We start from the raw sequence: 27,669 nt of genomic DNA on the forward strand, positions 1-27,669 counted from the left end.
GTTTACGGATCACAGGAACAGCGGCGTTCAGGGCAGAGCCAACTTCCACAAGGACTGGGAAGACAAAGGGAATTGGCAGATGCTGCCAGAACAGGGCCTGTCCCCATCGGCCACCAGTGCCAAGTCTGAGACGCAGCAGGAAGTGGTGCCCAGGCCAGCGAGTTCCCGTGAGCACGTAGGCCAGGAGGGCAGGCAGTCTGTGTGGGGGGACAGGGCAGGGGCACCAGGGAGTAAAGCACTGGCCAGGCCTGAATCTCGGAGGTCAGAGGAGGCAGGGTCAGCCCCGCTGCAAGGGAGCCACTGAGCCGCTGTTTGTCATCTCCTACGCTGTGATGGACGGCGCTGGGTCTCAGCCCACCCCAAGGACTGTTCTGCTACCAGCAGGTGGCCCTGCTCACACCAGTAACGTCTGCCTTCCCTGTCTGCGGGACACTCCCTCAGGACACAAACATGCCACCAAGCTTTTAAAAACACACGCCCCTGCTCCTGTTCACTGCGAAACTTGGGAAGAATCATCTCTGTGACTCCTCTTCCTGGCCCCCTCTGTCACCCCTCCAATCGCTCTGCTCTCGTTCACTCCTTTCTGTTTAACCTGCTCTGTCAAAGTCAGTGACCTCATTTTCCAAATCCAGCAGCAAGTCTCTGCTGCTGCAGCCTGACCCTGCTGACCACCCCTCTGTCCTCTCCTGGCTTTCACGGCCTCCCTCTAACTGGACCCTCTTCTTTGGGCCTCCTTCCCTGTAAGCACCTCCATCCTCACGGACTTAGGGTTCAGCCATAAACTTCTGGCTTGCCAGCCTCATCCCCAAACCAGATCTGACTCCATCTCCAGGTACCAACCCCCCAGCTCCACTCAGGTTTCCCGTAAGCACCTCTGATTCAACCTGCCAACACGGAGAGGCCTTATCTCCTCCCTAAAGGGTTCTTCAAACCCCTTCCCCATCTCTGATTGCTGACTGCTCCTGAGCAGGGCGCCCTCTAGTGGGCCCTGCTGAAAACCAGGGCAGCTCTCTAAGGACAGAGTTTCCAATTTCGCCCTGGGGGGATTCCAAGTCAGTGGGTCCTGGGTGGGCCCAGGCCTCTCCGGTTTTTAAAGCTCCCTCTGTGGTTCTCATGATGCACAGAATTTGGGTCCTCACCTCCTCCAGCCTCTCGGTTCTGGGGTGCTCTGTCTATCTTTGACCCTTTAGGCCACAATTATTCCCATGCAGATAAGGTACAGATGAGGAAATCAAGGCTCTGCAGGAACATGACTGGGCCACAGTCATATCAGAAGCAGAGCCAGGACTCCTGACTTCACCTAATATTTCTGGACCCAAATGGCCCCCATAGACCCAGACTGGTGCCTCAGACTCCAAGACACACACGCACCGCTCCCAGAGGGAAGGCGACCTGGTCCTCCTGTGCCCAGAGCTGCTGTCTGTTTCTGTCTCTCATTTGCCCCACCCTGAGACCTCTGAAGTCCCCTCAGGGACCCACCGCATAGGCTATGGCGTCACCACAGTGTCACAGAGTTATGGGAAACCCAGCTCTGGGCGAGGTGGACTGCGGCTAGGCAGACGAGCCGCTCAGATCCACAGAGCCCGCGCTCCCAGGCTGTCGATGGGAATGACAGCCCCTGCCTTTGGGGCCCCAAAGAGGGAATCTGTGTGCTGGTCCAGGCCCGGCCCTTAGCAGGTGCTGGGCTCACAGGTCCAGAGCTGAGGCCTGGATACGGGCTCCGAGTTTAGCATCCCGAGTGGGGCCAGGGCCAGGTCTCTGTGGGGACACTCTCGCTGGGCCAAAGCAGCCGCCCACCGTGGGGCCTGCCTATCTGCAGGCAGCCTGGCCCTCACAAAAGAACAATAACAGGAAACCATCCCGGGGGGAAGTGGGCCAGGGCCAGCTGGAAAACCTGAGGGGCGGTGGCCAGGCCTCCCTTGCTGGCTGGGTGTGGCTGCCCTCGAGGCGGTCAGCAGAGCTCCTCACTCGGCCTCGGACAGACAGCCAGACAGAACAGAGAGAGCTCTCAGCCCACAGGCACGGTGAGTGGGGGCGCTCCATCTTCTCCACCTCCGACCCAGGTGTGTGCCCCAGAGTGGGGAGGACCTGCTTTCCTTGTCTATGGAATGGGATTGTGAGGTGACCGGTGGGGAGCAGCCCTTCCCGGGAGGACTGGGTCTCCTCTGGGGTCAAGGCAGGGCTGGGCAAGGTGCGTCCAGTGGTGGGGCCATGAGCACAAGTGGATGTCTCAGGGCTGAGGGGGAGTGGGGCTTGGTTCCCCCAAAAGCAGACCCAACACCCAGATACCAAAGCCTAGGGATCAGGAGCCAATGGCCCCAGATCTCGGGGGAAGCCCCCCAGACGGCCAGCCATGAGGACTGGTGCTCAGCCGGGGTGGGGGTTTGGAGGTTTGGAGAAGTTCACCCACCGTGGGAACAGACTCCAGCTTGGCCGCTCCTGGGTTACCTTGGAGACCTTACCCAGTCTCCAAACCTCAGTCTGCTTGTCTGGGCGATGGGGCTAGTGGGTCTCTGCCATTTATTTTGAGAACTAGAAATGATGCTCCTCGAAAGCTCTTGAGCAATTGGATTCTCTATTTGCCCAGGAGCGGTCCCAGGGGGTAGATTCTTTCCTCACATCTGGTGAAGCCCAGGAGATCTGGAGAGCTGGGGTGGGGGCGGGGGTGAGATCTGAGCCGAGATCTTGGCCTGCAGAGCCCAGGCTCTCCCCAGCACCTGTGGCTCGGGATTCTCAGGTGTAAATGGAGGAAACCGTCTTTTTTTTTTTGGTCATTTACTTGAGATGCTCACATTTGGCCTTGGAAATGGCTCATAGTAGGGGATCTGGGAGGACCTCCGTGCGCTGAACTCACCCGCCACCCTCCAGCCGACGGTGGCTATGAAAGCATAATGTTGTGACTCCAAGGCATTGCACCAAGCCCCCCATCCCACTCTATCTCCGGCTGCAAGGGGTCAGCCCCCGGCGGGGGAGGGGGAGGGGTGGCACCTCTGGGCACCTACTCCATGCCCCCTGGCCCTGGGTGGTGGGCAGATGGGATTGACAGGTGATGAAAGGCATCCCAGGAGGAGGGACGGCCAGGCAGCTCAGAGGGCCTGGGGAGCAGGGAGTAGAGGCCAAGCAGCAAGAGGACCAGTGGCCTGAGGCTCCTCCCCTGTCTGGCCGAGTCTAGCCATCTGTGGGCCCCAGGCTGAAGGTCAGAGGGTACCCCCCCACCAGGAGCCCAGGAGCCACCCCAAGCAGCCCTACCAGCTCTAGATCACAGTGCCGAAAGTTAGGGGAGGTGTCTGCCAGCCCCAAAAGGGTTAAGCTGCCACCCTACAGCCTCAGACCCAACCATTGTGAAGCTAAACAAGGGCCGGACATGGGGCAGGAAGCCAGAAGGGGCTACACTTATTTTCTTCCAAAGTTAGATGACTCACACTTCCACTGCTGCCTTAGGGACAAGCAGTGGACACTGTGGCCACCATTCTAGGAAAAATCTCAGGCCCTGTCCTCATAAGGACCCATGCCTGTTACCTCCACCACCCCTCCGTAGCCCCCCTTCTCACGTGAGGCTACGTGAATTTCCATTGGATATATAGGACACTGAGGCCCAGAGAGATCATGAGATCAATCCAAGGTCACACAGCCAGTACAAAGTAAAAGCAGAACATTGATGAGGACAGTCCTTTGGGCCCCATACCGATTACAGTCCATAGTGAAGCTCAGAGAGGAAGAAGCAGGCCCAAGAACCAAGCCAGGAGAACAGCGACCCTGGGGAGAGAATGCTCTAGGAGATGGGCTCTGCATGCAGGAACTTGCTCCTGCCGGGAGAGATGAGGAGAAACCTGGGGTGTTGGGTGGAGAAGTCAACAGAAGGTTCCTGGAGGAAGAGCAGGAGCCCGAGATGCCGGGGAGGCCTCGGACATCGCCCTGCCTTTGCCTCAGTCTCCCCACCTCTCCAGTCCTGAAACTTACGCAGGCCCCTCCAGCTTATCAGACCCCGGCGGGTACTCAGACCCGCTGGCTGGGCCCTGCTGAATGTGATTTCCTTCTGGAGAGGAACAAGGGGAGCAGGAGGTCGGCCCAGAGCAGAACCAGGAAATGAGGTCAGGGGCTAGCCGGCAGTCCAAGCCACAGCTGCCAGACCAAACGGGTGGGCAGATGGCGGTCAAGACACATTCACTGATTGAGTACCTACTGTGTGCTGGGCTTACACCTGTGACCTCACTTAGTTCTCCCAACCAGGGAGGCCACTACTGTTGCCTCCATTGCAGATGAGGAAGCTGAGGCTCAGAGAGAGCAAGGGATGGGCCCAAGGTCGCACAGCTCGTGAGCAGTCAGGCAGGTTCCGACAGGCAGATGCATGAAGCTCCTTCCTGTCTCCTTAAGACAGGAAGATAGCATGGATGACCCAGAGCCCAGAAACACATGGGCCAGGCTGCCAATTTGTTTCAAATCATAAATTAGTTCTGGTCCTTTGGTAATTCCTCCCTCATAGATTGCACTGAGGATTCAGGGACTGAGTTCAAGTTTGGTGGTTATGAATATTTTGATTGATTGGTGATGTCTGCCATGGGTGAGGGCAGGGGTGAGAGGCCACCTCTGAATTCTGTCTTGCCAGTCCTACCTAAAGAGGCCCCCCACTCAGAGGTGTGTACATATCATCAGGACCCTTAGCAAGGATAATCTCATTGCTCCCCAAAAACCTACAGTGGTGTATTTGACAATGAGATGGGCCATTGGGGGTAGGGATAAGTTTCTCTGGGTTATGCTGATGATTGCCACCGCTCTGCCCACCCTACCTGTTGTCTGCAAACATGCAGATTGGTTTCTAAATCCTGGGAGCGGCAAGGGAATCAGTAGCAAGACCAGAACTGGAGACTGAGCCAGACTGACAGCCATGGAGGGGGACTTTGACACCCCCAGGTCTGGGCCCTTGAGTCCTCATACTTGGATGCTAGAATGAAGTGGGGACCTAGACCCAGAAATTGTTTGGGCAGAGACACTTGGTCCAGAAGGCCTAGACCATCCTGGTGGCCACTGGAAGACCAAGGAGAGGGGAGACTGGGCTTGGAAAATATTAAAGCATCACCCAGAGGATGAAGGGCACTCCAGGCCCCTGTGTGAAAACCCTGCTGGTGACCAGAAGAGCGTCGTGCATTCCAGAGACTTCTCATTCTCCTCGTGGCTGGTAGGGGCAGAAGGGCGGAAGAGAGGAGAGCTGGAGGGTAGGCAGGCAACGCACTGAGCTGGTCCTTGAAGACTGGCTCAGGAGCTGGACTTCAACCTGCAGGGGTACAGTTTAGACAGGGAGGCTGTTGGCAGAACTCTGCTAGGAGAGGAGCAGTCTGGGCCCCCCAGGAGGAGGACTCCGGATTGAGCTGAGCCACAAATAAAGGAAAGCGAGAAAAGCCGGCTCATAGCTGCGGGGCCTCACCCTGTCCCCAAGGCTCCCAGGGCCTTGGCCTCTGTCCTCCCAATGTGGGCAGCTGCCAAGGCCCAGCTGTAAGTGCCGGGATTTGAGCAGATAGTGTGGGGGTCTCAGGGGGAGTTTGGGGATCAGTGGGTCCCACTCTGTCCTAGACAGAGGCTCGCGGAGTGGGACAAGCGGGTGATAGAGAGCCTCCAAGGCCACCCACGGAGCTCAGGCTCCAGCCACCCTGCCTGCAAGCACACCCCCTGCGTGTTTTGGGCCATCCCCTCCCACCACCCTGACCCTCATCCCTGACCCATGGCCTCTGGGCTGGAGTCCAGAGCCAGTGGGAGGCTGGGCTGGGACTAGCATTCCGTATATCTCCAGAGGTTGTCCCTGGAGCCGGGCTCGGCTGCTAGATCCCATCCTGGCTGAAGGCTGTGTGCAGGGAAGGAGCAGAGGGTCTCAGACAGCGTGGGCAGTCTGTGCCCAGGGCTGTGTCCTCATGCAGGCGTCTGTGAGGGCTGGGGGTCTGTGTGGCCTGAGGATGCTGCGTGTGCATCTGACCTGGAGCCTTCCTCCACACAGCCCCAGAGGCCTGTTCAACAACACCCCAAAGCCCAGACTTGGCCCCTGAAATCTAAAACTTGAGCGGGGCTCTCATCAGATGGAGGGGGAGGGCTCTGCCCTGTGGTCAGAAGCAGAACCAGCCTAGGCCTTTGTTCAGTGCCCCACCCAAGGGCTCCCAATTGGGTCCAAATTTCCTACCATCTACTTAACCACAAGGGCAGAGGGCCCGGGGAATCCCAAGAGAAGGCTCAGCCCCTCCCTACCTGACAGTTCCCCTCCCCTCAGCCATGTCCCCTCCCCTCCTTCCAGCGTATGATTTAGAGAGCATGGAACTGAGCCCACTGCAAACCCAAGCCCTGAGATGGATTGGCACCAAGAGAAGGACCAAAGGGGACTTTGCCTGAGCCTCATGGGGATGAGTGACAGAGGCAGGGCTCCCTCCAGGGACTAGACTTCACCCACTGGGCCCTCTCCCATTCCCTGTCACAGCTTCCTAAGTCCCTCCATCCTAGTATGTGCCACAAAGGGGTCCCCTTCATCCATTTGGAATGGCTTACAAAACTAACATGGCTTCAGAGATGACATGAGCACAGATTCTGGATGACAGGGCCATGGGCAGGGCCCTGGCCTCTGGGTGTCCAGTACCCACAGCTGAGTTGCCAGAAGACCCCCTCTCCACCCGTCCTGAGCTCAGGCAGGTTCCCAGACCGCTCAGCCAGGAACTGCTCATCCCCAAAACCAAGCCCAAGGTCCTCAGGCGCTCTGGACGTCCACAGTCCCCAAATCTGCCCAGAGACACCCAAAATCTCTCCAAAAAGTGGTGAGAACAGTAGAAGAGGCGTGACTCGGCTTGCTAAAAGCAAAAAGCCTAAAATAAGCCTGACCCCAACTGTCTGCTGGCCACGCCTCCAAACTGCAGCCCAGGAACACTCTGTTTCCGGCTGTGGCCTTGGCCAATCTGACCCCCTGCCTTCCTCTCCATGGGCAGGAGGAGGAATGAGTGATTGTCTACAAAACCCTTCCCCTTGGCCCTGTTTTGGTGGCCAGATTTTTAACACAAAAGCAAAAATCACAAAGAAGTGGAGTGTGGTTTTTCAAACGATGAGTTCCCTCGGATTCCTCTGAGATTGGGTGTAGAAGGAACCCAGGGTTTAGAAAAAGACAGATTGGGCAGAGGGGGCCAGGTCTACCACTGATAAGCTGTCTGTCTCTGAGCCTTGGGCTCTTAATTTGTGAAATGGGAATGACAATTCCTACCTCTTCAGGAGGCTGGGGAGACTGCAAAAACTAAATGAGGTGGTGCCTCTGAAAGCCAAGCACTGGAAATGGTTTATTAATATTACATGTGAGTGTCACTGCAGAGAGAGAGAGAGAGAGAGAGAAAGAGAGAGAGCGAGAGAGAGGGGCACGACGCACCACTGAGGGCAGGTTCAAATTCTGGCTCCATCTCTTGCTCCTGTGTGACCTGGGTTGGCTCACTCCACCTTTCTGAGCCTCCTTCTTCCTGCAAAATTGGATGGTTGACAACTACATCAAAGATCATTGCAAGATGTGAGTGAGATAATGTGCCTCCGGGGAGGTGCTCAGGGATGTCAGACAAGAAAACACTGTTTCAGAGTGCCCAAGTCTTCCGTGTCACGTGGGGATAATTACACGATCCCATCTCCTAAAAGCCCTCATGGCCAGGGTCCTCCCCCTCCCTTGGCAAGGGACATACTGATATAGTTGACTGGGAGGAGCTTGAAGTTGACCCGTGTGGACCATGGGCCTTTGATGGACACAGAACAGAATGCACAGGGCTTCTCTACTCCCCCCAAGAACTTTAACTCCTGGGCCCACCGAGGAGTTAATGCCCCCCGTGAACCATGTGGCCAGAGCCCGGGGCCAGTGGACGTGGCTTTATTGAGGTCTCGTGTGGTCATCTATTAATTTGGGTGATAAATAAAGAAAACCATGACCCGTCCTCTGTCTGAGCCCCATCAGGAAACCTGGGGTCCCACATAGAGACTTTGTGAAAGGACAGCGGGAACTGGGTACAGGGCCAAGCGGGATGTGGAGGCACCCAGAGGCCAGGGACAGGGGAAGCTGTAGTGTCTCAGGACCAGAGGGACAGAGGGAGGACGTTTCCAGAACCTAGGGAGGATCGGAGGACCCAGGGGCCGCCCACCAGCAGCTGGCATCATGGAGCGATGTGACCACAGCTGAAAACAGGAGCCAGAGTGGAGAGGAGCAGGGAAGACATTGTCCACAGCCCTCCTCTGGTCCTTGGAAGGTCTGCGGGACCAGCTCCTGACCAAACAGCCAGAGGCCAGGGACGCGAGCCCAGAGCAGCCCTCCTGACGCAGAGCAGAGGCTGGTGGGGCAGGGTGGGATCTGGCAGGGATGGAAGGGAAAGCAGAAGAGCCTGCTTGCCCCCCCCCCAGCAAGTGATTAGAAGCTGAGGCCCAGGAGTGGGAACAGATCCCCCCTCAAGGCTGCAGGGACGACCTGCCACAAATCTGGGGTCTAAGGCAACACAAGCTCATTGATGGGTTAACTCTCCGCTCTGCGGCTCAGAAGGTTGAAATGGGGCTCAGGGGCTGAAGTCAGTGCTGCATTCCCCCTGGAGGCCCAGGGGAATCCCTGCCCCGCCTCTTCCAGCCCCCAGGGGCCACTGGCCTTCCTGGGATGGCGGCTCCCCTCACGTCAAGCCTCCTGTCATTACTTTGTTTTTTTCTGACTCTGGCCCTCTGCCTCCCAGCTCAAGGATGATGTGATTATTGGGGTCCACCCACATCATCCAGGTTAACCTCTCATTTCAAGACCCAAAACTTAACCACGTCTGCCGAAAGCCCCTTTTTGCCATATAAGGTAACATTCCAGGTTCCAGGGAATGAGATGCGGACCCTTGGGGGAGAGACAGTCATTCAGCCTATTACACAGATCTGGCCACCTCTCCTGTTCCCAGCCCCTGTTGCTCATTTCCTCTGACCCTGGGTACTCCTTGGTTCCTCAGGTACATGAACAGTTTCTCGCCTCAAGGCCTTTGCATCTGTCGGTGCTTCTGCCTAATATTCTCTTCCTCCTTCTGCCATCCCTAAAGCTGACCCTCAGACGTGGGCTCACAACTCTCTCTGAGTGGGCGGGGGAGTACCCGTGGTAAAGCGCTTGCTTGGCATGCAGGAAGCCCTGAGTTCCATCTCCAACACCAAAAAAATACAAAACCTCCCAGAAGTTTTCCCTGGATTCAGTCTCAGTCAGCCACCCCTCACCCAGAGTCCTGTCCCCGTGCCACACTGAACAAGACTCACCCTGTCCCGCCCGGAGGCCTGAGAACTCTCTCCTGCTGTTTCCTGATTTCACTTGTTTGTTTTGCTTTTGCATTTTAGAGTCACTTCTCACATGAGGGAGACAGAAAGAACCAAGATTTGCTCTTTCTTTCTGGGAGGAAGGAAATGGCCCCATAGGGCCCGGGGGCTGCCGGGCCTGGGGCTGGAGCAGCAGCAGCTGTGACATCTGCCTGCTGCCTCCCTGAGCCAGGACAGCTTCCTGGCCATGACTTCCAGCCTCCCCCTCCCTCCTCCATCCTTTGTCCACTGCCTTCATCCTGCCTGGAGCACCCTACTACCAAGGGCACCAGGCGTCCTCCAGCTAGACCCCCTCATTGGTGGCCAAGAAGCTGAAGTCTAGAGGAGGCAGGGCTCCCCCAAAACATAGCACCTGCATCTAGGGTCCACCCCGACTCCAGGACCCTGGGAGGTCACTTCCTCCTGGGACAGAGGCAGGGCCCTTGGATGCTAAGGTCAGCAGGCCTGAGACCAGCTAGCCCAGCACAGACTCCCTGGGCCCTGCTGAGGCCAGCCTGGCGCCAGTGGCTCAGAGGAAACGTTACTAGAGTTCAGAAGCCTCCTATGAGGTACAGAGTCCAGCCTCCCCCGTGGGCAGGCTGAGCAAGAGGCAGTCCCACCCCATACCCTGTGAGTCCTTGTGTCCTGCCAAGCATGCACACTGGTCCCCACTCCCACTCACCGACTTTCTTCCCTCCACGGTCTCAGGAGCTGCAGGTCAGTGATACAAGGGACCCAGAATGGGTGGACAGGTAGAGTCAGAGTTGAGAAGGCAGGTTGATGGCCAAGGGCATGGCCTCCAATTGCTTTGGGGAAATGAAGAAAATTTGTGTTTCTGAAATTCAGGCAGAGGACAGGCTTTGATCTCTGGGTGACATGGGTCACCATATTCCTGGCCCGTGGGGTTGCCCTCAAGAGTGTACAACCTGCAAAACTGCACAGGGCTTGCATTTCAAAGTGCTTAGCTTAGTATTCATCTGTCTCAAAAATTCTTCGTAACTTTCGAATGAAGGACCCACATTTCTATTTTGCACGGGGTCTGCCAATTACAAATCCATGAAGCAGGACTCTTAAGCCGCCACATGCCAAGCCTTGCTTTTATGACAGATCCTCAGGAGACTACCTCCTGTGCCTCCTAGAGTGAGGTGCAAACCTCTGAGTTCAAACATTGGTGTTTTCCTGGGGACCTTCTCAGACAGCATCAGAGCAAACCTACCAAACGGCATACTGGCTGGGAGGGCATGTTTGTTCAGAGGAATCTTAAAATCCCACCCCATCGCAGTCTGAGCTTTTGAGACAGATAGAGTCAGTTCCAGTCCTGTCTCTCCTCCTTACAGTCTGGGTGATCTCAGGAAGTTACTAAACCTCTCTGATTATGAGCTTATCTGTAAGATGAAGATCACAATTATTCCAACCTCGAGGGATATTAGGAAGATTACATGAGTTAACATACATACAGCTCCTGGAACAAAGTCAGACAAATACCAAGTTCTCAATAAAGGTTGGTGACGGAGGTCAGAAGCCTGGCTCTGTTCTCAGCCTCGCTGCTGGTGCCTACATGGACTTCACCTCCTCATGACTGAGTTTCCTCATTGGTAAAATGGCGATTGCCCAAATGCCTCCTGGCTGGAGCTCGTGGGACTGTGATTAACATCAGCATCTCCCCCTCCTTCAGGAGACCCCCCAGCAGCCTCTGAGGCTCCCCATACCCCTCGTACCTGCTTCCATCTTAGCCCATGTACCTGCATGCACTAGGAATCATTTCTGTGTCTGCCTTCTCCTCCCAGACTCCCAGCTCCCCTGGGTCAGGAACAGGGTCTGATTCCTCTGTCTGCAGAGTGACGGATGAAGGCATGAACAGATAAAGGGAGCTCATTTCTCTACGGGAACTATTCAGACCCTAGGATAATGGCCATGTCCTGATGGTGTCTCTCCTCTTTCCCCAGACTGGCTCCTCCCCAGGGGATGCAGAGGCTCACGATGCTGGTGGCTGCTTTGGGTGCCTACCTAGGCCTGCTGGTGACAGCAGCAGTGGCAGGCTCTAACCCTACCCAACCGGACACTCCTGGCATGCTGCCTATTCACCAGCGCCAGAAAAGAGCCTGGATTTGGAACCAGATGCACATTGAGGAAGAGAAAAACTCCTCATTGCCCCACCATGTGGGCAAGGTAAGGCTCAGGCTCCATGGGAGGAGAAGCCCTCTGCAGCTGGCCCAGAGCAATGGTCCTGGTGGCAGAAATGGTAATAGATACCAGGGTAGTTGTAGGAGTGGGGGCAATAGTTGTGAGGGTGATGGCAACAGAATTGGAGCTGGGAGAGGTGGTAGAACTGGTAGTGGTAGTAGTGGCAGCAATGATGATTGTGGTGCTCGTGAGTGTGGTGGTAGTGGTGCTAAGAAAGGAGAAATGGTAACAGGTGCTGGTAGTTATATCAAAGAGGAAGGTGAGGAAAGTAATGGTGGTACTGGTGGAGGTGGTGGTAGTGATGGTGATGGTGCTGGTGGTAATGGTGGTGTTAATGGTAATGATGCTGGTGACAATGGTGGTGATGGTAGCAGGAGCAGTGAAGGGGAAGGTGAGGGAGGTAATGTAGGGGGTGGGGGTTGTTATAATGGTGGTGCTGATGGTAGTGGTGGTAATGGTGGAGGTGATGATGCTTATGGTGGTGGTGATGATGGTTGTGGTGGTGGTAATGGTGATGTTGGCAGTGACAGTAAAGGAGACAGTAAGGGAGGTAATGGTGGTTGTAGTGACAGTGATGGTAGTGGTTGTAATGGTGGTGCTGATGGTGGTGGTGGTGGTCATGGTGGTGGTGGTGGTGGTTATGGTGGTAATGGTGATGGTAGTGGTAATGGTAGTGCTGGTAGTGATAATGGTAATGGTGATGGTGGTAATGGTGGTGGTGATGGTAATGGTGATGGTGGTGGTAATGGTGATGGTGGTAATGGTGGTGGTGATGGTAATGGTGATGGTGGTGGTAATGGTGATGGTGGTGGTGGTGATAATGGTGCTGGTGATGTTTGTGGTGGTGGTAGTGGTGGTGGTGGTAATGGTGTTGATGATGGTAATAGTGATGGTAGAGGTGGTGATAATCGTGCTGGTGGTGGTAATAGTGGTGGTGGTGGTAATAGTAATAGTGGTGGTGGTGGTAATTGTGCTGATGGCGGTGGTGGTGTTGGTATTGGTGATAGTGGTAGTATTGGAGGTGGTGGTGGTAATAGTAACAGAGGTCATAATGGTGGTAGTGGTAATGGTGCTGGTGGAAGTGATGGTGGTGGTGGTGGTGGTGGTGGTAATGGTGATGGTGGTGGTTATGGTGATGATGGTAATGGTGGTGGTGATGGTGATGGTAATAATGATGGTGGTGGTAATAGTGATGGTGGTGGTGGTGATAATGGTAGAGAGGGTGGTAATAGTGGTGGTGGTGGTAATGATAATGGTGGTGGTGGTGGTAATGGTGGTGGTGGTGATATTGGTGGTGGTGGTGGTGGTGGTGATGGTGGTAGTGATAATGGTGATGGTAATGGTGGTATTGGTGGTGGTGATAATGGTGACAGAGGTCATAATGGTGGCAGAAGTCATAATGGTGGTGGTGGTGGTAATGGTAGTGGTGATGATGGTAGTGATGGTGGTTATGGTGGTGGTGGTGGTAATTGTGCTGATGGTGGTGGTGGTAATGGTGATGGTGGTAGTAATGGTGGTGATGACAGTGGTGGTAATGGTGGTGGTGGTGGTGGTGGTGGTGGTAATGGTGATGGTGGTAGTAATGGTGGTGATGATAGTGGTGGTAATGGTGGTGGTGATGGTGGTAAAGGTGGTGGTGGTGGTGGTGGTGGTGGTGGTGATGGTGATAATGGTGATGGTGGTAATGGTGATGGTGGTGGTGGTGGTAATGGTGATAGTGGTAGTAATGGTGGTGATGATATTGATGGTAATGGTGATGGTGATGGTGGTAATGGTGATGGTGGTAGTAATGGTGGTGATGATAGTGGTGGTAATGGTGGTGGTGGTGGTGGTAATGGTGATGGTGGTAGTAATGGTGGTGATGATAGTGGTGGTAATGGTGGTGGTGATGGTGGTAAAGGTGGTGGTGGTGGTGGTGGTGGTGGTGGTGATGGTGATAATGGTGATGGTGGTAATGGTGATGGTGGTGGTGGTGGTAATGGTGATAGTGGTAGTAATGGTGGTGATGATATTGATGGTAATGGTGATGGTGATGGTGATGGTGGTAATGGTGATGGTGGTAGTAATGGTGGTGATGATAGTGGTGGTAATGGTGGTGGTGGTGGTGGTAATGGTGATGGTGGTAGTAATGGTGGTGATGATATTGATGGTAATGGTGATGGTGATGGTGGTAAAGGTGGTGGTGGTGGTGGTGGTGGTAATGGTGATGGTGGTGGTAATGCTGGTGATGATATTGGTAGTAATGGTGGTGGTGATGGTGGTAAAGATTGTGGTGGTGGTGGTGGTGATGGTGGTAATGATGATGGTGGTAGTAATGGTGGTGATGATAGTGGTAAAGATGGTGGTGGTGGTGGTGGTAATGGTGATAGTGGTAGTAATAATGGTGATGATATTGGTGGTAATGGTGGTGGTGATGGTGGTAAAGGTGGTGGTGGTGGTGATGGTGGTAATGGTGATGGTGGTAGTAATGGTGGTGATGATAGTGGTGGTAATGGTGGTGGTGGTGATGGTAATGGTGATGGTGGTAGTAATGGTGGTGATGATATTGGTGGTAATGGTGGTGGTGATGGTGGTAAAGGTGGTGGTGGTGGTGATGGTGGTAATGATGATGGTGGTAGTAATGGTGGTGATGATAGTGGGGGTAATGGTGGGGGTGATGGTGGTAATGATGGTGGTGGTGGTGGTGGTAATGGTGATAGTGGTAGTAATAATGGTGATGATATTGGTGGTAATGGTGGTGGTGATGGTGGTAATGGTGATGGTGGTAGTAATGGTGGTGATGATAGTGGTGGTAATGGTGGTGGTGATGGTGGCAAAGGTGGTGGTGGTGGTGGTGGTAATGGATATGGTGGTAGTAATGGTGGTGATGATAGTGGTGGTAATTGTGGTGGTGATGGTGGTAAAAATGGTGGTGGTAGTGATAATTATGCTGGTAATGGTTGTGCTAATGGTGGTGATGATGGTGGTAACTGTGGTAGTCATTGTAGTGGTGATGGTGGTAGTGATGGTGGTAATGGTGGTGGTGGTGGTGGTGGTGGTGGCAGTAACAGTGAAAGAAAAAGTGAGGGAGATAATGGTGGCAATGGTAATAGTGGTGGTGGTAGTAACAGTAAAAGAGAATGTGAGGGAGGTGGTGATGGTGATGGTAGTAGGGGTAATAGTATTAGTGGTGGTGGTAATAGGGGTGATGGTGGCAGTGACAGTGAAGAGGAAGGTGGGGAAAGGAATACTGGCACTGGTGGTGGTGATAATGGCGATGGTGGTAAGAGTGAAGGGGAAGGTGAGGGAGGTAATGGTGGAGGTAGTGAAAGTGGTTGTTGTGATGATAGTAGTGCTAATGGTGGTGGTGGTGGTGGTGATGGTATTGGTGGTAATGGTGGTGGTAATGGAGAAGGTAGAGGTGCTAGTGATGGGGAAGGTAAGATAGTATTATGATTTGAATCTTAAGTGTGTGATATGCTAATGGCTTTGTCCTCAGCCTGTGGCACCATTGGGAGTGGTGGAAACTTCAGGAGGTGGAAACAAATGAAAGGAAGTTATGTCATTGGGGTGGTGCCCGTTAGGAGGATATTAGGACTTCTCTCTTTGCTTCCCAGTTGCCATGAAGTGAGTAGCTTTGATCCATCATTGACTCCTTACCATTTGTCACAGGCCAAGCAATGTAACCAAGCAACTTTTATTTACCCTGTACCACTGTATCTTGGAAGTATGTATCTTGTTTTCTTGTTTGTTTTTTTTTGTTGTTGTTGTTGTTGGTGGTGTTTTTTTTTTGTTTGTTTGTTTGTTTGTTTTAAAGGTGCTCACAGCTAGAGGTTGCTTGAGTCTCTGAGGAGACTTTGGACTTGAACTTTGGGAGCAATGATGGAACTGTTGAAACTTTGGGGACTCTTGGAAATGGACTAAATGCATTTTGAATTATTAGATGGGCATGAGCCCTTAAGGGTTGGGGTAGAATGTTATGGTTTGGATCTTAGGAGATGGGGACTTGTGGAAAGAATTTAAATCCCCAGGGTGGTGAAAGGGATATTGGCATTCTGGCCCCTCCTCTCTCTTGGCTTCCCAGATTCCATGAGAGACACAGAACCCCACCACACACTTCCACCATGATGCTCTTTCTTGCCACACTCCCAAAGCAACAGGGCCAAGCAGCCATGGACTGAAACTTTTCTGCCTTCTAAGTTTTTTATATCAGGTATTTTGTCATCACATGGAAAGCTGACTAAAAAGGAAGGTGATAGTGGTAGTAATGGTGTACTGGTGATTGTTCTGGTGGTAATAGTGTTGGTAATGCTGATGATAATAGATAGTGAAGGGGAAGTGAGGAAGGTGATAGTGGTAGAGACAGTAGTGATGACTGAGGCACTGGTGGGAATAGAGAAGGGGAAATTGAGGGTGATGTTGGGGGTGGTGATTAAAGAGGTAGTATGGTGGTATAGTGGTGGTGGCGGTGGTGGTGATGGTGGTATTATTGGCAGTGACAATGGTGATCATAGTGATTGTAATAGAGAAGGTGATAATGGTGGTGATCATGGAAGTATTAGGGTAGTAATGGAGGCGGCCATGACAATGAAGGGGAGGTAAGGGAAGTAATGATGGTGTGAGGATTGGTGATGGGGGAGGTGAGAGTGGTTGTGGGGGTGATGTTGGTAGTGATGGTAATGATGGTGATGGTGAAGAAGTAGGTGATAATGGAGGCAATAGTAGTAGAAGTGGCGGTGTCAACGATGGTGGTGGTGGTGAATGCTATGGCTCATTTTCTCTAAGACCTGGCTTTACAGACCAGATTTAACTAACAAAAGTGCCATCCATGTTCAGGCTAAGGAACCCAGCCTGGCCTAGGGGCTTTGGGCTTATGGTAGAACCAGCCATGGCCACTATTAAGTGTTCCCATTTGAGAGATCGGGAGGAGACTGAGCAGCCTTCAACAAAACGGTGCTGGTTACAGGGTTAATCATTCAGGCTATAATTGCCAATTCTGGTCAAGGCCTTTGATTCACACAGCTCCCCCAAAGCAGGACACATATCACAAGGTGCCTACCCAAGCCTGACCTCCAAGGCAGAGCCTACGGCTCTGATCCTTACTTTGTCCTCCTATAAGATGTGACCATCCCAAGCCCATTTTCTGAAAGCTTGATGCCAACCTGAGTGACTGCTGAATTGTCTCACCATATCCATTTGTCACAGACCTCAAAACTATCCACTCTAATTCAAAGTCATGGCACACACGATGGGATTTCACACAAAAGTCGATGGCCTAGGTGTTTTGAGAGTTTTCTGTGAGGAAGAACATTTCTGAGTGCATTAAAATCTCACCTTGCCAACTTCTTGGAATCTATCTATCAACTACAAGAGAGAATAGTAGGTCAAATGTCCTGGGAAAAGGACAGACAGCTCCAAGCACTGGACTGAGTAATGGAAAGAGCAGTCAACAAAGACAGACAAAGATAGATGGGGGCCCAACTCTCATGGAGATGGTGGTCTAGAGCAGGGATCCTGTGGGTCAAATCTGGCCCCCTGCCTGGACTTGCAAACACAGTTTGATTGAAAAACAATCACATCCACTTATTTACAAGTTGGCTGCTTTCCTGCTCCAATAGCAGAGTTGAATAGTTGTGACAAAGGCCATATGGCCCACAAAGCCGGAAATATTTACCTTCTGACCCTTAACAGAAAGAGTTGACCCACCCTGGTCTAGAGGAACGGCTGATCTGCCAATGGTAATAATGGAAGCTCACTGGTGATGGAGAAACAGGCTGAAGAGGGACTTTGGATGATCAGGCCCAGTATGACCATGACACTGGAAATGCTCCCACAGACAAAGGAAGGGGCTGGGGACAACTGGAGGCTCTCCATGGCCACGGCCAGCTGAGCCCATGGCTCTTCTGTCTCTCCTGAATGGCTGACTGGGAGAAGTAAATCTTACAGCATGGCCCATCCGAAGGGAGACCCAGGCCCAGGTTCACATAACAAGACCAACACAGAGCCCTCGGAGAACCTGGGGCTCCTGACTCCCAACACCAATGTGAACCCTGTGTCATCGAGGGAAATGTCATCAACCCACCTACATCCTTCCTAGCCGGATAACTGTGCCATGAATCATCTTCTGAGGAGAAGGACTGGCCCCAAGGAAAATCTGTGCAGTGAGTCAGGGAGAGTCAGTGGAAAGTGGGGGCCACCTGCATCATGCCAGCCCTTGCCAGGACAACTGTTGGGGGCTCGCCCAAAGGTCTGCAAACAACAGGAAGAGCGTCAAGACTGAGAGCTTGATGCCAATCTGAGTGACTGCATCAAGTCCCTGGACACCTGGCATGAGACCAAAGGGCAGAGTGTTGGGGTCAGAGGAGCCACGTGTGGTCCCCATGCTGGGAGGAAACCAAGGTGCTTGGGAGAGGGAAGCACAGGGCTTCAGGGACCACCTCCTGGCTCCCAGCTCCCAAGGACATAATCCCAAGGAAGGAAGTCCCTGCGTATCGAGGTCAGAGCCTGAAGCCTTTGTTTACAGAGCTGGGTGGACAATGGGAGTGAACTCTGAGCAGTCTCTGCACCCACAAATCTGGGTAGGCATGATCTGTGCTATTGAGACGTTCCATCAAAATACAGTGATGTCAGAAACGGTGTCTCCCCAAAACCTGTTCCCCCAGCCTAACCATAGGAAAACCATCAGGCTGATCCCAGTAGAAGGCCATCCTGTGACATTCCCGATTGGAACTCCTCAAAACCGTCAACGTCCACCAAATGCAATGAATGTCCGAGAAACCATCACAGCCAAAAAGAGCTCCAAGAAACACCATGACTAAATGTGGCGCAATATCCTCAACAGGATCCTGAAACAGAAAAAGGACATTGGGTAAAAACCAAGGCAATCTAAATAAATTATTAGCTCTAGTTCATGATCGTGTGTCAGTATTGGTTCCTTTATTATGAACTGTCCCACATTCACCTAAGATGTTGACATCAGGGGCCGAGGGGAGCAGCTGACTGGAGTCCTATAGAATAGCTCCTCCCTCTTCCTGGAAATCTAAAAACTGTTTCAAAAACTGAAAACTATTTAAGAAAAATTCGGAGGAAGGAAACAGAAGTTTGCATGCACACGAAATCTCATGCATCCTTCTAATCCCCAGCTGACTTGTTCCTCTTTCCTGTCTGCTGGGTCCTCAGGCATCCACCAGGGACCCAGTTTGAAGACTGCCATCTTATCCTATCCCGAGCAACTCCCTCAGAGCCCCAGACGGTCCCTTCTCCTTGAGTCCCCACTGTCACAAGACCCTGGTTACAGAGCTCAGAGGAGGCTTCTGGCCCTCTCCAGCTGTTCGTCATGTCTTAGCTCCTGGACCTTAGGAACCTGCCCAGGGACCCACGTGCCCCTGCCCACCCCAGCCCTGCTCCAGGATGGTGGTCGTCACCTGCTGCTGCAGCCTCCCCCTCCCACTGCCCACCCGAGGGAAAGGGTCCTCTCTCCCTGTCTGCACTCCATCACCTTCCAGACTCTTCTCTATACACTGCCATCTGGCTCCTCAGCCCACTGCCAGATGTCACTGCTCTCACCAAGGACTTCAGTGACTACACAGCTGGTAAATGCTAGGGACACCTTGAAGACTTCTTGGGATTGGACCACACCTTCTTGAATCTCCCTCTTCTCTCCTGAGGCCCCACAAGCTCTGAGTTTTCCGGCCTTCCTGATGAGTCCTCCTCAGACACATTCCAAGGTTCTTGCTCCATCTGATCCTTAAGGGCTGTCCTTCCTTGGAGTTCCAGTCCCTGAGGATTTGAGCCTCAGCCCTGAGAGCCAGCATAGTTTTGTGTTATCCCTGTGTGCCCACGTAGGGCCTGACACCTTGTAGCCATCCAATTTTATATTTTTTTACATTTAAATTTAAATTCTATTTTCTGGACTTTCTAACATCCCAGAGGAGTACCATTTTACGTGCATACATACTACCTAGTCTTGTGGTCCTGATTTTCTCTAAGATTCTAAAAATGGAATGTTCAGCACTTCTAAACTTCTAATAATATTCTTTAATTTGCAGATGTATCATTAATAATAACTGTCATTTATTGAGAGCTCTGTTCTGTGCAAGATACTTGACCCACACTATTCTCCAATCAAATTCTTGGTAGACTAACAGCACGTGTGATAAGAAAAATGGTTCAATGGTTGAAGAGGTGCAGGAAATCCTGAATTTAACAAAGTTCATGGGAGTTCTTTTCTCCAGGACTGGACATTGAAAACCCCCAAGAAGAGAACTTTTTATGTGCCATTCCAAAATTGAATTCACTGGGGATCAGTGGAGGGCTGATAACTATTTGAAACTGGCTCTTCAGAGGAAATGGACCCAATTGTATAGCATTTGCCAATTTCCGTGGTGTAAAAGCTTTCAGCAAAGTGATTTAGTTACCAACATGATACCACAGAAAACAGAGTTGGGAGAAGGCCTACTTGGACGCGTCCTTTCTCAGTATTCCCACCACGCTCATACAAAACACACACCTAATCTCAAGAACATGCTAAAATAATGAGGAAGTGATCAATTCTGAGTGTTTGTGGTCTTTATTTTGAATATGATTTATTTAATGGTAAGTCTATAAGATTTCATTTTTTAACAATGGCTGTGTTTAACAGTCGGCTCACAAATATTTCTGAACATTTAAGCTGATGCTCAAAAGTCATGGGCAAAGGAGGAGGTTTCCCGGGACTCACTTTCAAAAAGAGTGCTCTACTCACGAGGGCAAGTCAACCTCAGAAGCAGCAGCAGCCACATTTTACAGATGAGGTCATCCCAAGTCATTGAGGCTAGGTGCCTTCTAAGGGGCAAAAGTACTCTTTGTCTTCTAATTCACCAAATTCTTTCACTCAAAAAGCTACCTCCTAAGCCCCTGCTGTGCCCTCAGCACCATTTTGGTGATTGGGCTCTGCTAGGCAACTTACACCAGCTGGTGTTTGCAGTGAGCTGGCTGAGAATAACCAATAGTGGAGGTTCTTGTTAAAAACCTCAGTGTCACAGTTAGGATCTCTGACCAGCACCTACATACACACATGAATACACACACATGCGTGCACATGAGCACAGACCTGCACACATACTTACTCACATGCAGATGCCTACATGTGCATGCTCCTGTGTGCACACACTCTGTACATGCACACACATGTGTACATATACCCAGCCACCACTGCTCCCCCCACCCCAGCTCATATTCTGTTCCTTCCTAGATCAAATCTAGCGTGAATCGCAAGAACACCAAGTATGTGCTCCAAGGAGACTCCGCTGGCAAGGTCTTCCGGGTCGATGCAGAGACAGGGGACGTGTATGCTTTTGAGAGACTGGACCGGGAGAAAGTCCCCGAATACCAGCTCACTGCCCTCATTGTAGACAAGGAAACCAACAAAAACCTGGAACCTCCTTCCAGCTTCACTATCAAAGTTCATGATGTAAATGACAACTGGCCTGTGTTCATGCACCGGTTGTTCAACGCATCTGTGCCTGAGATGTCAGCTGTGGGTACGTCCCCAATCTGTCTCTCTCCCTCCTTCCTCCCTCCTCCCCAGGCTGAGGCTCCTGTCATATCAGCCATTTCACTGTCATGATCAGGATGTAGTGGGTGCAGGGCAGGAGTTATAATTGTCAATTAATATGATTTGAAAAAACTGATCCTTAAAGGCTACACTATGACCTGGCCCCAGCCTGAGTTCTGATCAGTCACAGACTGATCCCTGATCCCAGCCGTGGGCTGAGCCCTGGCCATCGGAGACACACATATGTCTCACTACTCTTTGGAACACATACTACCCACTGCCTCTGAACCCCAGGACTGTCACACCGAGACTGTGTGACAGGCTCTGTCACCAAAGTAAGAAGAATCATCTCTAGGGGTCATGTAGGAGCGGAGGTGGGGGACAGAGACCTGGACCCAAAGTGTGTCACCAGCCTAAGAAGGTCACTACTCCTTCCTCAGTCCTGTCCGAGTGTCCAGAAGGTGCCAGGAAAGAGCTTTCCTCTCTACCCACTCAGTCCGGGATCCCCAATCAGAGCCCTGGGGGCAGAACTTCCTGTGAAGTGTGAGGTCCCTGAAATTCAAGGGGATGAGAAATGTGTCACCACTCCTTTGTGTGCATGTGGCTGTCCTGGGCTTCTACTCCTGACCCTGATTTCTCCCCTCAAGGCACAAACACCTGTGCTCTTGGCCCCCTCCAGGTTGGCCTGGGTGGGTCCCACCACTGCAGCCCTTTGTCCTCAGTCAGGCTCCTCAGAAAACAAAGCAGGCTTCCCCACCCCCCTCAGCCCATGGGGACAGAGGAACAACAGAATCACATCTGCCCTCACCTAGGAACGGAGAGAGGGGCCATGGTCACGAGACAGAAACCCCCGAATTCTCTCTCCACAGGAACCTCAGTCACGCGTGTGACGGCAGAGGATGCAGATGACCCCACGGTGTCAGACCATGCCACCATCACGTACCAAGTCCTGAAGGGGGAAGAGTATTTTGCCATCGATAATTCTGGTCTGTGTGATTAACCCTCCCGGGCAGGCACCAGCTTGGGGGAGTAGGGGACATGAATGTTCTGGGTACAGATACTGAGGGAAGTCCAGCCGGACGTGTGTCAACAACTACTAAACAGCACTATCCCATGGAGTTGATTGATAGCCTGCAGAAAGATAAAGTAGAGATGGTTTATGGGAGCAGGAAGCAAATAGGTACCCAAGACCTGGGCTCAAACCCAGGGGACCTCGGGATCTCGGTACCCAAGCAGTGAGCAAGAGGCAGCAGAGAGTGCTGGTTAACAGTTCTTTGGACAGCTTCAAATAGATCTGACCTGCGTTCCATACTCAGCTACTTCCCTTCTCTAGACACCTTGGATAAGACTACTAACCTCTGGAAGTCTTACTCCCCTCATCCAGAAAATAGGACTGCTCATCATCACCTATGAGAGCCGCAAAGCTGGAGTTAGATAAATCTAGGGAGGGCATAGCCACATAGTGTTTCATGAATTTTTAAAAGAAAAAAGCTTTAGACATATTTAATTTAACAGAGTTAAATTAAGGGGGAAAAAATTCACAAATCAGGCAATCCCAGAATCAAAATAGGATTGGAGAAACTCCAGGGTATGGATAACATTTATGGACAAAGAAAGGAAAGTAATATTCAGAAAACAGAAGTGAGGCCCAGAAAAAGCTAGACTGGTTACAGCTCAAACATTTGAACATCTGGCAGCCTGGGATTGACCGAAGCACATTTAGGTTTCAATTCATTTACATGCTAAGTTAGATTGCATTTTGGTTACATAAGGACCTAAATATGCAAGTACAGAGGAATTCTCAGGTCAAACCTAGTTTGATTTAACAGATTAAAAAAAAAAAGTAAAGACTGAATCTTGGGAGCAAGAAGGCCAGTTGTTTGGGCTGCTCCAGTGTCTTTCAGAGTAATAACAAATACATAGCAGACACCAGCACTGCCCTATGGTGTACCAAGGCAGACATCATTAATCCATCACAGAACGCCTCCACATTGAGCCTGCATGTGGCCTCATGGTATTTCTCAACACAATGCTCCAGCCGGCTAGACCAATATTAGACCATCCTGTTTGGTCATTTTTAGTGGAGCAAGGGGTAGGACACAAAAGAGTAGCCTGTAGACACGTAGTTCTCAGCCTGGCTGAACAGTGGAATCACCTATAGGTTCTCTACGTACAGCCCAGACATCTGTATTTTCTCAGAGTTCCTCCAGTAACATGACTCTTGGGGCTACTTTTTGCAGGACTCATTTTCACCACAACCAAAAACTTGGACCGAGAGAAGCAGGCCAGGTACGAGATCGTGGTAGAGGCCCGAGATGCCCAGGGCCTCCATGGAGAATCAGGCACAGCCACTGTGCTAATCACTCTGCAAGACGTCAATGACAACTTCCCCATCTTCACGCAGAGTGAGCCCCTCCCTAGGGCCCTGTGTGTGTGTGTGGGGGGGGGGTTGGGATACTCAGTGACTTGGGAACTCTGAGGGAGGTTTCCCAAATTCCTCCACCTCTCCCCCAACCCCAGGTGGGCCTAAGACCCAGAGAAGATGTTGGGGTGCAAGATGGGTCCTGCTCCACACTCCCACGGCTGTCCAGCTGCCCCTGGTGATGGTCTCCTCATAGACCAGAGGGAAATCACAGGCCCTGCTAGATGTGATCACTGTGCGTAGGGTCCCATTAGGACATAGGAGCAATTTCACTCAGATCCCATGGGCTCAGGAGAATCCAGACCCTGAGACTCGGCCCCAGCTAGAAAATCCTCATGAGCCAGTCAGCAGGGATCTACAGCTGGGGTTGAGCCTTACCCCACCTAAAACTGAATCCTGCCCCAAAAAATATCTTACAAGAGCCTGTCCCGTGTCCTTGGTGGGTCTGGGCAAGAGAGTTGGTTGGCTGTACTCATTGTATCCTTCAGTGCTAATGTAAATCAGAGGCTCAGCCAGCTGCAGAACCAGCCAGTTCTGCAGTGACCTTGTTTTGTGTGGCATGAGCTCCCTGAAGGCACAGCTTGTCTCTCTTATCAACTAATAGGTCCCTAGCAAAGTGCCTGGCGTGTAGTCAGTGCTCAATCACCATGTGTTGGATGGACAGAGGGATGGACAAATGGATGAATCAACAGATAGAATAGACCCCTTTGCCTTAAGATCCCAAATCTAAGGAGTATTATTATTCTCATCATCATTATTTTATTGTGTCCATTTTCTGGATCAAAATATGGTAGGATGATATGAAAGAGCACTAACCTCATCCATCTCATTAATCCAATGCCTTTTGGGGTATTCTATTTGCATCAGCCAAGTACACCTTTACGGTGCCTGAAGACATCCGTGTGGGCAGCCCTCTGGGCTTTCTGTCTGTTCATGACCCAGACGAGCCTCAGAACAGGATGACCAAGTACAGCATCGTGCAGGGCGAATACAGGGACACCTTCACCATCGAGACGGATCCCACCCGCAACGAGGGCATCATCAAACCCATGAAGGTTTGTGGGTCTGCAGCCACAGCCTCAGACGTAGGGCTTGGGGCTTGCAGTGGCCAAAGGATCTACCCTGGGGCTTCTCCTGGGCCAGAGACCATCAAAGGACAATGTTCTGGATCAGCTCAGAACTGGCTATGTGCCCGGGAAGACTGGAGCAAGGATTTGGGTGTGTGGCTTATTCAAAGAAAGTGATTCTAGGGAGCCCTGGGAGCAATTTCAGGTGAAAAGAAGGAAGCTAATACTCAGCTCATTCATGAGCAGGTGGGCAAATGGGGCCCCATCCCATGGAGGGCATCTGGGGGACAGTAAGATCGCATCTCAGAGTTGCAGCTGGGGATGGGAGTGGGGGTATGTATATACCAAGTGTTGACAGAGCACTGTTCTGACACTCTCTGTTCTTCCCTGTGTGCTGGCCAGTAGAAAGTCATCAGCATGCATGGAAACAGTGAGTGCATGAGGACACAGGTGGCCATGGACAGTAGCTGCTAATGTCAGACTACGTATGGAAGAGGAGGGAGAGGTCCTGTCAGGGGGCTAAAAGTGCCTCCAGAATGGCCATGCAGAGGACCGGGGGTCCTGAGCCTGAGTTCTTCTATGGCCAAGCCCCGCAGTGGAGATCAGAGACCCAGGGGAGACAACCAGCCTCCCGGGTCAACAAAGCTCTCAGCAAGTGGGGAAGAAAGACCCACAAACAAAAAAAAGTACAGCCACTGTGTTTATCGCTACACAGCAACAGAAGGCAGAGAGCATCACCAGTTAGGAGGGCTTCCGAGAGGGCCTCTGATTACCTCCTCACGGCTGCTCGAGGGATGACAAGCACAAGGGAAGCCTTTGGAGCAAAGGCTCAAGCCACTAGTCTGTGATCCTCTGAAGAGCAGAGTACTTACTGGGAACAGGGCCAGGGTTGGGGGTGTGGCCCTGAGACTGCTGAAATGAGGTACAGAGCAGCTGGAAACAGACACTAGACCTGGCCAGGCTTGATGACCCTGGAAATGTCACTGGTCTGGGCTCTAGTGCCAAACGGTTGTCATTTTAGTCCTACCTTGCAGGATGCTTGGCTCAGAGCGGCGTTACCATATTTTTCCCCTCACGCAGCCCCTGGACTATGAACTCATCCGGCAGTACGTGTTCACCATCGAGGCCACGGACCCCACCATCAACCTCCGATACCTGAGTGGCATCTCGGGCAGCAACAAAGCCCGCGTCATCATCAACATCACAGATGTGGACGAGCCTCCCGTCTTCCAGCAACACTTCTACCACTTCCAGCTGCGGGAAAACCAGAAGAAACCTCTGATTGGCTCCGTCATGGCTGTAGATCCCGATGAGGCCCGGCGCAGCATTGGGTAAGGGGCAGTGGGCGTGTTGATGATGATGACCGTGACAGTCCTAGCACTGATGTTCTTGTGGCTGCTGGTTGAGACCAAGAATCAGAGAGGAAAACTGGCTTCCCCCTGCACTATTCTGGGAAGTGGAAGAATCAGGGCCAGTGGTCCAAGCCTTTCCACCAACACCTCCAGCCTGCTGGGCTCTCACCCTCCCAGGTAACCCCCATGGTCCAAGCCGACCTCCCTCTGTTTGATCTCTCTTTGGCTTTGAAGGGCCTGTCCTTTGGACCACAAGTCCACCTAAGAGACCCGACAGTAAAAGAGCAGCCAATCAGATAACATACCTGAAGCCCCTTCACCAAACATGTTTTGCTAAATTTGTCTCCCAAAAATGACACAAGTAAAGACATGTTTATTTCACACACTGAAACAGTACAAAGGTCTGTAAAGAAAACTGATAACTCCCACAGCCAGACAGCTCATGTTAAGTGGCTTGTAGTTAAGCAGAAAAGAGGGGGACGGGAGCCACAGGGAAGGTGAACCCTCTCAGAGCACATGCCCTGTGATCCTCCTCCTCCAGCCCTGCCCACCTACCTTTCCTTATGATCATACAGATACATAGACAGATTTATACTGAATTTGCTGTTGTTTGTGGTTTTTAAAATTTTATTGGATGGTGCCGTGTCCTTTTCATTGGCACTTTCTGTCTTACCTGGTTTTCTGTTCCTATAACTGAATACCACAGACGTGAGTAATTTATGAAGAACGGAGGTTGGTTCACAGTTCTGGAGATTGAGAAGTTCAAGAACGTGGCATCTGGTGGGGACCTTGCTGCATCATAACATGGCAGAGGGCTTTCCTGGCAAGACAGAGCAGGCTTCCAGCCTAGCTCTCTCTTCCTCTTTCTTTAAAGCCACTAATGCCCTCATGGGGACCCCACCTTCCTGACCTCATCCAATCCTAATTACTTCCCAAAAGTCCTATCTCCAAATGCCATCAACATATGAATTTGGGGATCAGGTTTCCAACACATGAACATGTGGGGAATGTGTTCAAACCCAAGTACTTGCTACTCTATCCTAACTAGATGTCTTTCCTCCACCCTCTGGAACGATCTATGAGATATTTGATAGTAAGTATGACTTCAGCCCAATCTTATTTTATTCTACCTGGGTAGCCAGCAATGCCAGCACCATTTTTTTTTAAATGTCATTATTTCCCCAGCATGGTGGGACACTAAGTTCTTGTGTAGACTTGAATCTCTTTCTGGATTCTCTATTGTTCTGTGGTATTCTGTTTTATTGTGGCAGCTTTTGCTAAATTTTAGTATGGGTAAGGCCAGTCTCTCCCCCATTGTTTCTTTTTAGTTTTATATAATTTTTATCTATCCTGCTTTTTTTTTTTTAATATTTATTTTTTTTTTTAGTTCTGGGCGGACATAACATCTTTGTTGGTATGTGGTGCTGAGGATCGAACCCGGGCCGCACGCATGCCAGGCGAGCGTGCTACGGCTTGAGCCATATCCCCAGCCCATTTTTATCTATCCTGAAATGTTCATCCTTCCATATGAACTTTAAAATCCTTTAGCTAGTTTTTAAAAACATTTGAATTCCAATAAGACTTATGTTTATGAATCAGTTTTGGAAGAGCTAATGTTTCTGTGGTATTAGGCCTTCTTATCAAGGATAAAACAAGTCTCCGCATTTTGGTTACATCTCACAAATTTGGGGACGACTTCTTCTTTGCCATTCTATTGTATAATGAGTAATTACAATTTTGTTACTCCTTTGATCCATAGGTTTATTTACGACATTGACTTGGATTGTTTTTCTTTTTATTTACAAGTGGTAGAGTGGTTTTGTTCTGTTTTTGGTT

At 51.5% G+C, this 27,669-nt stretch overlaps 1 protein-coding gene across 3 annotated transcripts in view; it reads left to right on the plus strand.

The window, feature by feature from the left end:
- The first annotated feature begins 1,942 nt into the window (after nt 1-1,942).
- Nucleotides 1,943-27,669, plus strand: part of Cdh5 (cadherin 5) — a 36,280-nt gene continuing 10,553 nt past the window's right edge. For 2 of the 3 annotated variants that reach the window (XM_026392627.2, XM_026392629.2), the window contains exons 1-7: nt 1,943-2,024; nt 11,241-11,463; nt 20,690-20,978; nt 21,862-21,978; nt 23,233-23,397; nt 24,282-24,469; nt 25,562-25,812. In XM_026392627.2, the coding sequence (XP_026248412.1) occupies nt 11,260-11,463; nt 20,690-20,978; nt 21,862-21,978; nt 23,233-23,397; nt 24,282-24,469; nt 25,562-25,812 (1,214 nt within the window). In that variant the 5' untranslated portion in view covers nt 1,943-2,024; nt 11,241-11,259. Of the gene's footprint in view, nt 2,064-11,240; nt 11,464-20,689; nt 20,979-21,861; nt 21,979-23,232; nt 23,398-24,281; nt 24,470-25,561; nt 25,813-27,669 lie in introns of all 3 variants that reach the window. The other variant, XM_026392628.2, reaches the window with a different exon arrangement.

The sequence above is a fragment of the Urocitellus parryii genome, chromosome 15 (genome assembly GCF_045843805.1).
Source record: "Urocitellus parryii isolate mUroPar1 chromosome 15, mUroPar1.hap1, whole genome shotgun sequence".
Classification (NCBI taxonomy): Eukaryota; Metazoa; Chordata; class Mammalia; order Rodentia; family Sciuridae; genus Urocitellus; species Urocitellus parryii.